Raw genomic sequence first — 13,729 nt, 5'->3', positions numbered from 1 at the left:
TAAAAATCTGAAAAAAATCAATATATAATAAAAATAAAACATTAAAGAAGTAGGTATAGGGTAGTGCAAGTGAAAATAACTTCTAACTTTCAAAAAATTTAAATATTTTCAAGATGCAAAAGGATTAAAATCTGCTGCAATTTTTGGCAAAGCACGTGCTTCGTTGAACATGCAATGTGGAAAGCTTCCAAAAAAGTAATTTTGACTAAATGAGTTATTAATAGGAAAAAATCTTATTTCCTGACATTGGTAGACTAGAAAAGGGCGCCATCTATTGAGAAGAAAGTGAAACTTCGATGATTGAATGAAAAAACTGTAAAAAACGGGAAATCAGGAGATGGAAGCAAAAAACGGGAGTCTCCCGATAAAAAGAGTTGGCAAGTATGCGTCAGTAATACACTGTAAGTAAACCAATTGCTGTTATTAATATTTGAAAATACATGCTTTCAAATATATTTCTATGAAAACATTCATTTGTGCAGGATTGAGGAAAGCCTCCCGAGTTTCGGCCCGTCACTAATAGTACAGTAAAATTAGGCCAAAAAATGGCCAAATCCAAACATCCAAAAAAAAAGTTTTAAACCTGTTGCAAATTACTTTTTAGCCTACCAACAAGAAGGGGTAAAAAGTCCCAGCATTTTGCTCATCGTGTTTGTGGGGAAAGGGGGGAGGGGACGAAATAATCCCCTTTCTTTAAAAAATAATTTCTATTAAAGATTATTCAGAAATCACTCTTTAAAAGAAAATGATAAACTATGACAGACAAAAATGCTAAATAACAAGGGTGCACAGGTGGGGAGAGGGGGGTCCGGCCATTGGAATTTTTAGGCCGTTTTTTCAAAGGGTATTTCTTTCTTTTTTTTTGAGGGATATTATTCTGGATGGGTACTCTGTAACACTTCAGGGGTGCGCCATCGCTTTGAAGGGGGGCCTGTAATTTGCAATCTAAAATCAACCAGTGGAGGCTCGGGCCCCCTCACTTTTTTCAGAAAATAATTCATAACTTTTTATTTTCCTTTTTTTTTATTTTTGGTGCGTGCGTGCTTGAAATTAAAAAAAAATGGAATGTATGTGTGGGAAAATAAATAAGGTAAAAATAGATAAACTAAATTTTTAAAAAGGAAAAATAAAATTAAAAAACAAGGTAGTAAAAAAAATTCTCAGCGATTCTTATGCGAGTGCACCTTTCTGCATATTATTCCATGGGCCAGATACAGAATTTTTCTGCAGACAATTCGAACAAAATATCGAACTCTTTATTTTCTTCAAATTATTGATAACTTCTCACATTTTCTTTAAAACTACATGAGCAGTAACTTAAAACAAGTAATAATTTCTGTGTAACAAAGGGAAAATATTTTTTTGAATTAAAAAAATAATATTTTGAGAATATATGTGCTCATGTACATACAACACAACACACAGCAGTGGCGCAACTAGAAAATAGTTTTTAGGGTGGGGAGGGGCACAATAGGAAAAATATCTCATCAATTTGATTGATTTGATCATTAAATCTCTCAATGTTGAAACTTTTAGTAGTTTTAAAAACACAATTTTAGACTGTCTTTGGTGATGTTAGGGGAAAGAACAGTAGAGGACTCCATGGAAATTTGAGGAAATCGAAGACTTAAAATGCGGTTTTAGACCATAATTATTGCTTTTATACTAAGGGATGGAGCTTTAGGTCTCTCTTCGATCTTTTTTAAAAAAATTTTGAAAAATAAATAGAAATCAATTCCTCCTCCCCCTCCAATTTTTCGAAATTGCAGTTCAAAAAATGCAATTGTAGACAAACTTTCAAGATTTTTACGAAAAGGGGTACTGACGCTCTCCCTTGAATTATTTTCAAAATTGAAGTCCTAAAAACTTAAGCACAAGATTCTATGGTAATACCAGGAAGAGAGACTATTCCACTTAAATTTTTCGTAAGTCGCTGTTTAAAGAACCTATGTTTTGATGATATTAAAGGAAGGCGGTTTGGGGGTTCTTGCCCAAATCTTTTCTGAAAATGAAGGCTTAAAAACGCGATAGTAGGACTATAATTGGTAACATTAGGAACAGCAATCTTTTGAAAATGAAGCTCCAAAATCTCAATTTTAAGCGATATTCAAACTCAATTTTAAGCGATTTTCGAACGCAATTTTAAGCTATGTTTTAAGATGTTCGGAGACTTTCCCTGGAAATGTTGCGAAATTGAAAATCTGGAAATAAAAGTTTAAATGTTTCGTAATGTTTTTGGCGGGAAGGGGGGGGGGGACGGCTTCAGAGAGACTTTTATTTTTAGACAAACTTAAAAAAGGAGAGAAAGAAATAATATGGGGCGGGGAGAGGGGGAGTGGCAACTAGCTGTAACTATTGAAAATTTTAAATTCAAATTTTAATTTCCCTTTTGAAGGAAAAATTGAGAATATTAGGAGGAATCATTTAATTTCGGGGTGAAAATACAACAAAGTAATATCAAAAAAATATATTTCCTGAACCCCATCCCCCTCCTTTTCCCTCCCTCAGGTACACTCGCATGAGAATCGCTCAGAATTTTTTACTACCTTGTGTCTTAATTTTATTTTTCCTTTTTTAAAATTTAGCTTATCTATTTTTACCTTATTTATTTTAAAGCGAATAGTGAGATGCATTTTCATCTTTGTTAAAGGGTTTTAATTTATATTTTTTACATGTTTCTCTGATAATATTTTTGAATTTTTGTAAATTGGTCTTGCTTAAAATAAAATTAATTTTATTCATTCAAAATAACTAGTTATTAAAGGATTAAACACAATATTACTATTAAAAAATATTAGATTAATATTGCTTCTTAAAATTCATTTATTATTAAAAGTCTCCTCTGCAGCCCCTTATCAGTCCTGCAGGGGGAGACCTACTGCAGCGCCGAAAAGGGAACTGGATATAAACGTGAGATTAACAATTTTCGTGATGTATTTTGTAGCTTTTCCCAATCTGATTTTTAAATTTTAATTTTGAAAGTCAAATGTTAGTTGTTGTTGTTAGTTTAAAATGTTGAAAGTTAATTTTAAAAGTCTCCTCTGCAGCCCCTTATCAGTCCTGCAGGGGGAGACCTACTGCAGCGCCGAAAAGGGTACTGGATATAAACGTGAAATTAACAATTTTCGTGATGTATTTTGTAGCTTTTCCCAATCTATTTTTAAATTTTAATTTTGAAAGTCAGGGAGTGAAAGTGCACCACCCTGGCGGCGATCATGGACATAAACATGAGATTAATATATTTCGTGATTTACTTAATAATTTAAGTATTTTGTAGCTTGTCCCTTGTTTAAAAAGGACTTAACTTTATTAATATAACACAAATAACTATTTTGAGAAAATTTAAATATTAAAAGTAATTTTTGAAAAAATTCTTTTTTGTCTTCAAAATCTGACGGGGGGGGGGGGGGTGAGTGCACCCATGACCTGGCCCCCTCAGTTTTTCAAGGCATGAGCCGCCATTGAAATCAACAATTGCATTGAAGTTCACTAAAAAATTGCACTGATTTTAAACCTTTCCGAAATACAAAATGCCACACAAGGATATAGTAATGTCAGTAGGCTTGTTCTAAAATGATCTAAACGAGCTCAGTAATCAATTTAGTTGTGACTGCAGTTATTTGACTGTTCAGAGCATTGTAGTGATATCAAAAACCCTATGCAACCCAAAAAAAAAAGTCTAAATTGACTGAAGTTTGCCTCTTTCTTCTTAATTAATTTGCTTCAGTTTTTCTACAATCTTTTGCTATCACCGTAAGGGGGGATAAATCGAAATCGCCAATAGTGAGACGGGCAATTCTGCACCTTCTGAGTCGGTTGGGGTTTCTCGTTCGCAAACACCAAGCTTCCTTTCTCTTACGCAGCCGATTATGTGAATTATGTTAAATATGCTCATATATGCTTGCAACACTGTCTGAAACTTTTGGTACATTATGCGATAAAAAAGTTTCATAAAGGTGTTACATCAGGCTACCCAACGATCCAACACAGTGGACCTGTAGTAATTCAACGATAGAACAAGTCTTAATGAGAACAATACAACAGTAGAATGCTAAATATTTACACATTTTTTGTCTCCCATTTTGGATATCACAATACTGTTACAAATTCTGTAAATAGTAATTATTGTAGTAATGTAACCTGTAAATAGTTTCCCGTAATGAATATACAACCCCTTTACATTCGGCTAAAGTATACGATCCCCCTATTTTTTTTTTGTTCATTGATAAAATTTGATAACAGTCTACTATTTTCGAGAGGCATTTGGAATCTTGTGGAATATTTGAGAAATCTCTTTCGGTGTATATAAAAAGCGTTATGTATGATAAAGAGTTCAGTTTCAATTGAGAATTCGAACTGAGAGCGTATTTGCTCTGTTTATTGCGAGGCATTTCGCTGTGTTGTTTTCGTATTTGGAAGTAAATACGTGTGTAACCGTTAAGTTTACGGTGTTGAGTGATACTTGTTAAATTGCTGATGACTAATTTAGCAGTTGTTGACGATTTCTTCTGTACATAGTGTAAATAAAGCTCCTGTGTTTTTATCAAGAACTGTGTCGTCCTTTCAAGAAAGTTGGAAGTCGCACCGGATCCATTACAATTTTGGCACCCAACGTGAGGCTTCTTCAGGACTTTCTTGGAGTAAGTGTGACTTTGGCCTTTTTTTAATAAAGACTTTTTAAATTTGGACTTTATTTTTATGGTGATTACTCCCGCAATGGATGAACAATTAAAACAACTTCTTGACGCAATCACCTCTGTGAAGAGTGATATGGCAGCTAATCAAGAACAATTGAAAAGTGATTTGACTGCAAGTTTTACTGCAAATCAAGAACAATTAAAAAATGAATTAGCGACTAACCAAGAACAGCTAAATAGTGATTTAACTACTAAAATTACTACAAGTCAAGATGAAATGAAAAGTGACTTAACGTCGATGAAAAGATTCCCTCAAGGTCAGAATCATTAATACCTGGCTCCCTTGAAGAAAGCAATAGTTTTCGATTTGGACTCATTGAATACCCTAACCTAAGCAATAACCTAAAAGGAGTGGTGGTAGCATCTACGCTTGTGGACCTTTCTAAGGATGTAATTCCTGTGAGAGTCGCCAACGTGAGTGAAAGGCCAAGGAATATCCGGAAAGGTGAAGTGTTAGCAACTTGTACTCCAGTAAACTGCATCATTAGAAGAATCAATTCCCCCGAGACTGCGTCTTCTGAGTCCTTGACATCGAAGTTAATTGGTAGTGCGCCATTATCGAAAGATCAAAGAACTGCTGCGGAACAATTGATGGATGACTTGAAGCATCTGTTTTCATCTACATCGGAGGATGTTGGCCGTACAAATTTAATGCAGAATAGGATTTACACTGGAGAACACCCCCCTATTAAACAGCATCCAAGACGACTACCGTTCGCCAAGAAGGAAGAGGTTGAGACCCTCCTGAAAGAGATGAAGGAGAATGATGTAATCAAACCCTCATCCAGTCCTTGGGCGTCTCCCATCGTTTTGGTCCGAAAGAAAGATGGCTCCACCAGATTTTGTGTCGATTACCGACGGCTGAATGAAATCACCAAGAAAGACAGTTACCTTCTTCCACGGATAGACGATACCTTGGACTCTTTCCGGACAAGTGGTTTTCGACCCTGGACTTGAAGAGCGGCTACTGGCAGGTTGAGATACACCTTGATGACCGAGAGAAGACAGCGTTTACAACTGGACAAGGCTTATGGCAGTTTAAAGTGATGCCCTTCGGCCTCTGCAATGCACCAGCTACGTTCGAGCGTCTTATGGAGACAGTGTTAAGAGGACTTTCCTACGAATCCTGTCTGGTCTACTTAGACGATATCATCATCGTGGGAAGCAGTTTCGAAGAACATCTGGCAAATCTCAGGAAGGTGCTGCAAAAGCTTAAGGAAGCCAATCTGAAGTTAAGCCCGTCCAAATGTAATTTGTTCCGCCGGGAAGTGAACTACCTTGGTCACATCATCTCTTCTGAGGGTGTACAAACCGATCCAGAAAAGGTATCTGCGGTCAAGAGTTGGAGTCGTCCCGAAAACATCCATCAGCTGCGAAGTTTCCTGGGACTCTGCACGTACTACAGGAAGTTTGTGAAGGGTTTTTCCAGCATTGCACGACCTTTGCATAAGCTGACGGAGAGCAAGCAATAGTTTGAATTGTCCAAAGAATGCGAAGATGCATTTCTACGACTGAAGGAGGTTTTAACATCAACGCCTATTCTCTCATATCCTCAGCCTGGAAAATCTTTCATCCTCGACACTGATGCGAGCCACAAGGGCATCGGAGCTGTTTTATCCCAAGAAATTGACAGCAATGAACATGTCATTGCTTACTGGAGCAAATGCTTATCAAAGTCGGAGCGAAATTACTGCGTCACCAGAAAGGAGTTATGGGCCATAGTGAAAGCTGTAGAACACTTCCATCATTACCTATACGGCCGAAAGTTTCTGCTTCGGACAGATCATGCCTCGTTAACTTGGCTTTTGAACTTCAAGAATGCAGAAGGCCAGATAGCCAGGTGGATACAGCGGCTCCAGGAATATGACATGGAGATCAAGCACCGAAAAGGGTTGTCTCATGGTAATGCAGACGCTTTATCAAGGAGACTCTGTCCTGAGAACTGCAATTATTGTTCCCGAATTGAGAAACAGTATGGAACAACTAGCCCTACTGCCTATCAGGTGACAGTGACTCCAACATCATCAGAACCTGATCCATGGAGTTACGACCAAGTTCAAAAAGATCAACTTGAAGACCCCGACATAAAACCAATTTTGGAGTTCATGGAGAGTGACAGTCGGTGACCTAGCTGGCAGGACGTTTCCATCTTCAGTCCTGCAACAAAAAGATACTGGGCTTTATGGAACTCGCTCCATTTACGGAACGGCGTGCTACACCGAAAATGGGAATCTGACGACGGCAAAACATCTAGGTGGCAGTTACTACTTCCCCGATCAAGGATTTCAGATGTTCTGAAAGATATCAGGGGCCAATCCAGGATATTTTTTTCGCTACCTATTTTTGTGAAAATATTGCATCATTCTATTTTTGTGAAAGTTTTTTTTTTTATCAGCACTGTTTTTGTGAACTTTTAGAGGCATCCTAATTTTTGTAAAAGAGAAGTAGAACAAATGAAATTTTAGTTTGAAAAGTGTAAATGTCATTTGGTATTATTTTTAACAGGTTTTGTTTTTTGGGGAGGGGGGAGAGCCACAAACCTAAGAAGTACCAAAAATACCATCGTAATTTCAGCTTAATGGGCTATGTACTGTGTGCAATATTGGAAATTATGAGAAAAACGGTTCCTCAAAACATGTTAAAAGATTGCGATAATATTGCATAAATACACTTCGGCGAGAAACAGCTAAAAATTAGTTAAAATACCACAAAAAGGTTGCTATTTAAGCGATTGTTCATATAAACCTGCTTAGAATTTTATGTTATAAGTAAATTTTGTTTTAAACAGAGAAACAAATTTTATATTTTAAAATGCGAATTTTTGTGAAATTTTCGATGTTTTTGTGAAGCTACCTGATTTTATTACTTGATTTTTGTGAAAGTACCTATTTCAAAACAAGATTTTTGTGAAGGTACCAAAAAACGGTAGCAAAATCAGCCTATATTGGGCCCTGGATGTACATAGTAGTGCGACTGGAGGACATTTTGGTGTCTTGAAAACCCTCAATAAAGTTCGGGAGCGCTTGTTCTGGATCAAGGCGAAGGATGACGTGGAGAAGTGGTGTCATTCTTGTAACGCCTGTGCTGCTCGTAAAGGATCGAAGAAGAGAAGCAAAGGGAAGCTACATCTGTACAACGTTGGAGCTCCTTTCGAACGAATTGGGATCGACATCCTGGGTCCTCTACCAAGAACTGCTGATGGGAACAAATACATTCTTGTTTCCATCGACTACTTCACCAAATGGCCGGAAGCATATCCCATTCCAGATCAAGAAGCTACCATTGTAGCAGAGACTCTAGTCCAGCATTGGATCTCGTGATATGGAACACCTTTGCAGATTCATTCCAATCAAGGGAGGAATTTCATCTCTGCTGTGTTTAAGGGCCTATGTCAAATTGAGAAAACTAGGACGGTATGGTGGAGAGATTTAGCCGCACAATCCTGAATAATCTCTCGCTTATGGTATCCAGAAATCAACAGGATTGGGACAAGAAGCTACCTTTGTTCCTGCTGGCCTACCGCAGTGCTGTCCACGAGACTACCGGATTTGCCCCATCTCAGATGCTCTTCGGACGAGAGCTTCGGCTATCTTGTGATCTCGTCTTCGGTCGTCCTCCGGATCCACCTTCATTGCCTGAAGAGTACATCCAGGATCTCCAGGCCCGGTTGGAAGACGTTCATAACTTCGCACGAGAGCGAATCAACATCGCGGCGGAGAAGATGAAGACCAGATACGACACAAGGTCTACTGGACATGAATTCAACGAAGGCGAAAAGGTTTGGTTATGGAATCCCATCCGACGAAAAGGTCTTTCACCCAAACTGCAGTCGCATTGGGATGGACCCTACAAAGTCCTTAACCGACTGAATGACGTCGTAGTGAGGATCCAAAAATCACCTAATGCAAAACCTAGGGTTGTACATTATGATTGGTTAGCCCCATACTATGGCCATAACTCATGAATATTTACGTAAACAACCATGGTTGATAACATAAAAGTTGTAGATAATTTTTTTTTGCTTTTAATGTTTAGTAATATTTCTTGTTATTAGTGTGCTTCCTATGCATTATTGGTTATTATTTAATGTGTGTATTTGTGAACTTGTGATAGAAGTTTGGCACCCTTTCTGGGGATTGTACTGCACGGGACGTGCAGTCCCTGGGAAGGGGGCAATGTTACAAATTCTGTAAATAGTAATTATTGTAGTAATGTAACCTGTAAATAGTTTCCCGTAATGAATATACAACCCCTTTACATTCGGGAATAGTATATGATCCCCCTATTTTTTTTTTTGTTCATTGATAAAATTTGATAACGGTCTACTATTTTCGAGAGGCATTTGGAATCTTGTGGAATATTTGAGAAATCTCTTTCGGTGTATATGAAAAGCGTTATGCATGATAAAGAGTTCAGTTTCGATTGAGAATTCAAACTGAGAGCGTATTTACTCTGTTTATTGCGAGGCATTTCGCTGTACTGTTTTCATATTCGGAAGTAAATACGTGTGTAACCGTTGAGTTTACGGTGTTGAGTGATACTTGTTTAATTGCTGATGATTAATTTAGCAGTTGTTGACGATCTTCCCTGTACATAGTGTAAACAAATTTCCTGTATTCTTAATCAAGAAGTGTCGTCCTTTCAAGAAAGTTGGAAGTCTCGCCGGATCCGTTACAATACGTTTCTAAAGCCACCGGAAGTTTCTTTTCTCTCTACGGATATTGACTTAAGTCTCTCACTTCTGTTACGAGAGTATACTTACTATCTGCAAAGATGTGCAACCCCAAAACATCTTTTAAATCGAATGGTACGTACAAGTTGCTAAAAACTTCCAGTACGAGTTATTTGCTGATCCTCCATCAGTATTCAATGAATCTGGTTTCATAAAAAAAGAAATTCTGTATCGTTAAATTGTTATTACCTGAAGCATAAGATCCATCACAAAACAAACAGCTGGTGTCATATGTTATAGATGGAAGATTCCTTCTCCATCATGCTTTTTTTTGGAAATGATCTGCAAGCTTCAAGGAAATATGCCATCAATAAAATGTATATGTCACTTGTAAATATAAGAAAGCTAGTGTCATTTTTGATGGCTATAAAGAAGGAGAAAGCACCACAGAAATATCATCTGCGTCTCTAGAAGGCTTCTTGGCCCTCATATCTTGTTCTTGCTCTGAGGGGTTTAGGAAAAAGTGAATGTTTTAAAAGTCTGAAAGTGGACTGAAGTCTCAAATACATGCACAAACTGTGTTAGACTTAGCTGCAACAATAATGATTTTGCCAAGGACCTAAATACCAAAAAAGGTCTTGATAACAAAGACTTTTGTTACAAGTTTAGTGGGGGGGGGGGAGAAATCATTTGAAAACTCCAGCTCTGACAGAGAGTTAATTTCAATCTCATGACCTATTTGAGGCATGCATATATAACGTAAACTAAAAATTTTGATTTAAAATACTGCAAAAAAGCAATATAGTGTAAGGGGAAAACAGTTCAGCGTAATTTTTATGACCATTTAATCAAATGTGCCACCCAGAGATGGGGGGGGGTAATCTTTAAGTATATTATTTTGTTTCGGGAGTTGAGTCACTGCTCTTTTGAGATGATCAGTCCTTTCATGCATTTTAAATTTGCATGAAGTAATAATACTTCGACTTGAAATAGAGGGGGGGAGGGAATTGGGGTATTATTTTATTTGGGGGGGGGGGTGCGCCATCGCTCTTGAAGGATGGACACACTTGATTTCCAACTTTTAATTTGCATGAAATTGCAATATTTCCACTTGAAATGTATGGAGGAGGTTTCGGGAGTACTGCTTCGTTTTATGGGGAGAGGGGCTCTGTAGCATTGATGGGTTGTGTCATCCCTCTTGGGGAGGAAACACCTTTAATTTAATGCTTAAAAATTTAGCACGATATAATAATCCCACTTGAAATGCACTCTAAAAATTCAGAAAAAACCCAAAATAACAATTTTTAGATGCCCCTCATTCCAAAACCCGACACACAATGGGGTGGGACTTTTTTCGGGGATATTTCGATAATTGGGAATCTGGCGCCTTTTCCTTATTGGCGTCAATTTTTGGCTCCAGCGCCTGCACGAGAGTTATTTTTCTTCGCAAATCTAAACAAAGAGACATTCACATAGGGTTACTGTAAATCAGCAGGGTTACCAAAAAAAATTATTTACGCCTAAAATGAAACGACCGCGCCAGATTCCCAATTATCGAAATATCCTCCCTATGGGTTTTACTGTACTATAAGGTTGGGGGGTTTAACGAGGTTTGACTACGAATTACAAATGTAAAAAAGATAGCTAGCTACAAACTCTGTATGGGTATAATTTTTCTTATTTTATGCAGGTAAAACTGACTAAGTGGGAGCGTTTTAAAAGCATCATTTATAAAAAGTTTAGAAATACTGCGAATCTATAAAATTTACGAGAATTGATAAGCGAGAAATTTTGTAAAATAACAATGCTTATTCAGAAATTTTTACTAGAAATATAAACTGAACGGAGCAACATGTAATAGTAAAAATTAGGATGCCAAATTGAACTTTTGAATGAATTAACAAAGGAAAACTAAAGGATTGATTAAAAAAACTATAAAATCATACATTTCAGGGACACAGTTTATAGAAAAAGATCCCACGCAACCATATACACGTTCGCCAAAATAGTGTAAATAACAAAACACAACTTTCGAAAAATATTTTGTAGTTCAGCTCCCTCTATCGGAAATTTAAAAGTGCAGACAGCTCTGAATTTTTGGCTTAACTCGATTTCACGGAGCACTTCAATTATAAACTGGAGCCCAAAATTTGTGCTATAAAAGCTCGAAGCGGTGAAAAGATTCCAAATAGTTTGGAAGATCTTTATTTTTTCACTATTGCATCATGAATATTTATTTTTTTTTTGCTCTAAAGTATGCCAACCGAATTTTTTAACGCAAATAGGGAGACATGTCCTCATTCTAAAAGGGAACGTTGGACGTTGGGAAAGACAAAAAGAGAAAAAATACAACTTACTCAAAAGAAAATTACCAGTTTAAAAACTTTTTATATTGTGGAATATGCATTATGAATACAGAGGTGCTCAGAGGTTTTGACGCAAACTGCACCTCTGAATTTTTTTAGGAGTTGCGCCTCGGGGGGTGGTTTCCCTTGCTTTTCTTTCCCTTTTATTCGCCCTTCCGCCTGTGCGCTCTCGTTTTTTTTCCTTTTCTGCACCTTCAAACCTGTGCACCTTTGTTCCCCCCCCCCCCCTTTCTTTTTGAGTCCTTGAACCTGTTCGCAATTTGTGAATGATGTTTCGTGCCATAGGGACTCTCCTCCAGGGTAGTCCCTAGTAGTGCCTCATAGTAGTGGCGGGCACCACTGGCATTGTCAAGACCGGCAATGCAAGGAAAAGTTTTAAAGAATACGCATTTCTACCGCAAAGTAAATTTTCTATGACTTCAAAGAACATGCATACATTTTTTATTGTAAAACGTAACAATGTCGGATAGAACGCGGGGGGGGGGGGGCAGTCCTGGGCAGAATGCCCCCCCTCCCCGAAAGAATATTGCAAGGGTGTTATTTATAGTCACATCGTCTTTTGAGAGATCGTCCTCAACAGTCACTTCACAAAAGAACATGTAACCAGCCGCAAATAGTCGCGTCGCATGCCAGATTGGTCTTGGAGAGTTATGATTGATAGCCTTTTTTGGCTTCTAATAACAGAGACGAAACCCCAGATTTATTTTTAGAGTTCCCGTTATAGAAGTTTGGTAAGACCTCATTTAGAGTATGCTGTTCAGTTTTGGTCTCCTTATCTTAAGAAAGATATTAATGTATTGGAAAGGGTTCAAAGGCTAATAAATGGACTTTCTCATTTAGACTATGATTCCAGGCTTATTAGAAGGCTAAAAATGTACAGTCTTGAGCAAAGAAGAGAACGAGAGGGGAAATGATTCAGTTGTTTAAATTTATTAAAATGAAAGATGCTACGGGGCTGAAGTTTAGCACTGAAAACAGGACAAGGGGTCATTGTTTTTAAGCTATTTAAATCTCAGGCTAACATGGATATTGGGAAAAATTGTTATAGCAGGGTTGTGGAACCTTGGAACAGCTTACCGGAAGTGGTGGTAATGAATACGGGAATAGATAGTTTTAAGAGAACCATTGATCTTCACTGGGGATTGTATATTGACTAGGACCAGTCTAGCTGGGCCCAGAGCCTATTGCTGGTCGTCACTTTTGCATTTGTATTTATTTGTTTGTGTTAAGTGTATTTTGCTCAGTGCTTCTCTGCAAGTGAATTCGCCGGATTTATACATTCTTCTTTAGTGTGTAGTTTTAAAATGTTTTGGTTTTTCAATCATAAGAGAAGGTGGAAAGACCAAACAATCCTTATTTTTGGTTAAATTAAAATTACTTACATTCCCTTAAAATACTATATATGTATTCATACATATTTATTCGAATATAATTGAAATATTATCAGGGATGCCCCGATGCGAGGTCACTCTGTGACCTCCCAAAACTTTCCTTATTCAGCTAAGTTGAGGACAGCATTTTTAAAATGCAATTTTAAAAATTAAAAAAAATGTAATGATATTATACTGATAGTTCGTCATTTGGTAAAACTCCATTCAGAAAATAGAAAATCCCCCTCCTCCCTAAAATGTTAGTTTGGGGCACCTCTATATATCATCATGCATATTAAGTTTAAATGCTGTTATGATTAAACATAAGAGATTCCAGTCATTTTTTGAATTATTTGTTATAGCAACTGTTTGAAATAATACTTTTATCTCCCATGAATTAACTAATAAAGTTTATGATCTGCTAGCCGCCTTATTCCACCCATACTTGGTGCTTTTCAATAACACCCAAACAACCAGCAGTTTTTCTCACCTAAACCGTATTCTTGAGCATGAACCCCAGCACTCCTAAAATGTTTATCTCTAACTGCCTCTGAATGTTGGATTGGTACCTACGTACATTTTTTCTTCATCTTAAGAGAGGGACTTTGTATTCTAGGGTGCGGC

General features: G+C 37.3%; 1 protein-coding gene across 3 annotated transcripts in view; it reads right to left on the bottom strand.

Annotated features, from left to right (window-relative positions):
- The window catches only part of LOC129222111 (protein-L-isoaspartate(D-aspartate) O-methyltransferase-like), a 34,379-nt gene extending 22,951 nt beyond the window's left edge, over positions 1 to 11,428 (bottom strand). For 2 of the 3 annotated variants that reach the window (XM_054856554.1, XM_054856555.1), the window contains exon 1: positions 11,316 to 11,399. In XM_054856554.1, coding sequence (XP_054712529.1) covers positions 11,316 to 11,317 — 2 coding nt within the window. In that variant the 5' untranslated portion in view covers positions 11,318 to 11,399. Of the gene's footprint in view, positions 1 to 11,315 lie in introns of all 3 variants that reach the window. The other variant, XM_054856556.1, reaches the window with a different exon arrangement.
- Between the last annotated feature and the right edge of the window lie 2,301 nt (positions 11,429 to 13,729).

The sequence above is a fragment of the Uloborus diversus genome, chromosome 5 (assembly GCF_026930045.1).
Source record: "Uloborus diversus isolate 005 chromosome 5, Udiv.v.3.1, whole genome shotgun sequence".
Classification (NCBI taxonomy): domain Eukaryota; kingdom Metazoa; phylum Arthropoda; class Arachnida; order Araneae; family Uloboridae; genus Uloborus; species Uloborus diversus.
Note: the sequence above shows the minus strand (reverse complement) of the source record. Positions and strands in the feature narration are given on the sequence as shown.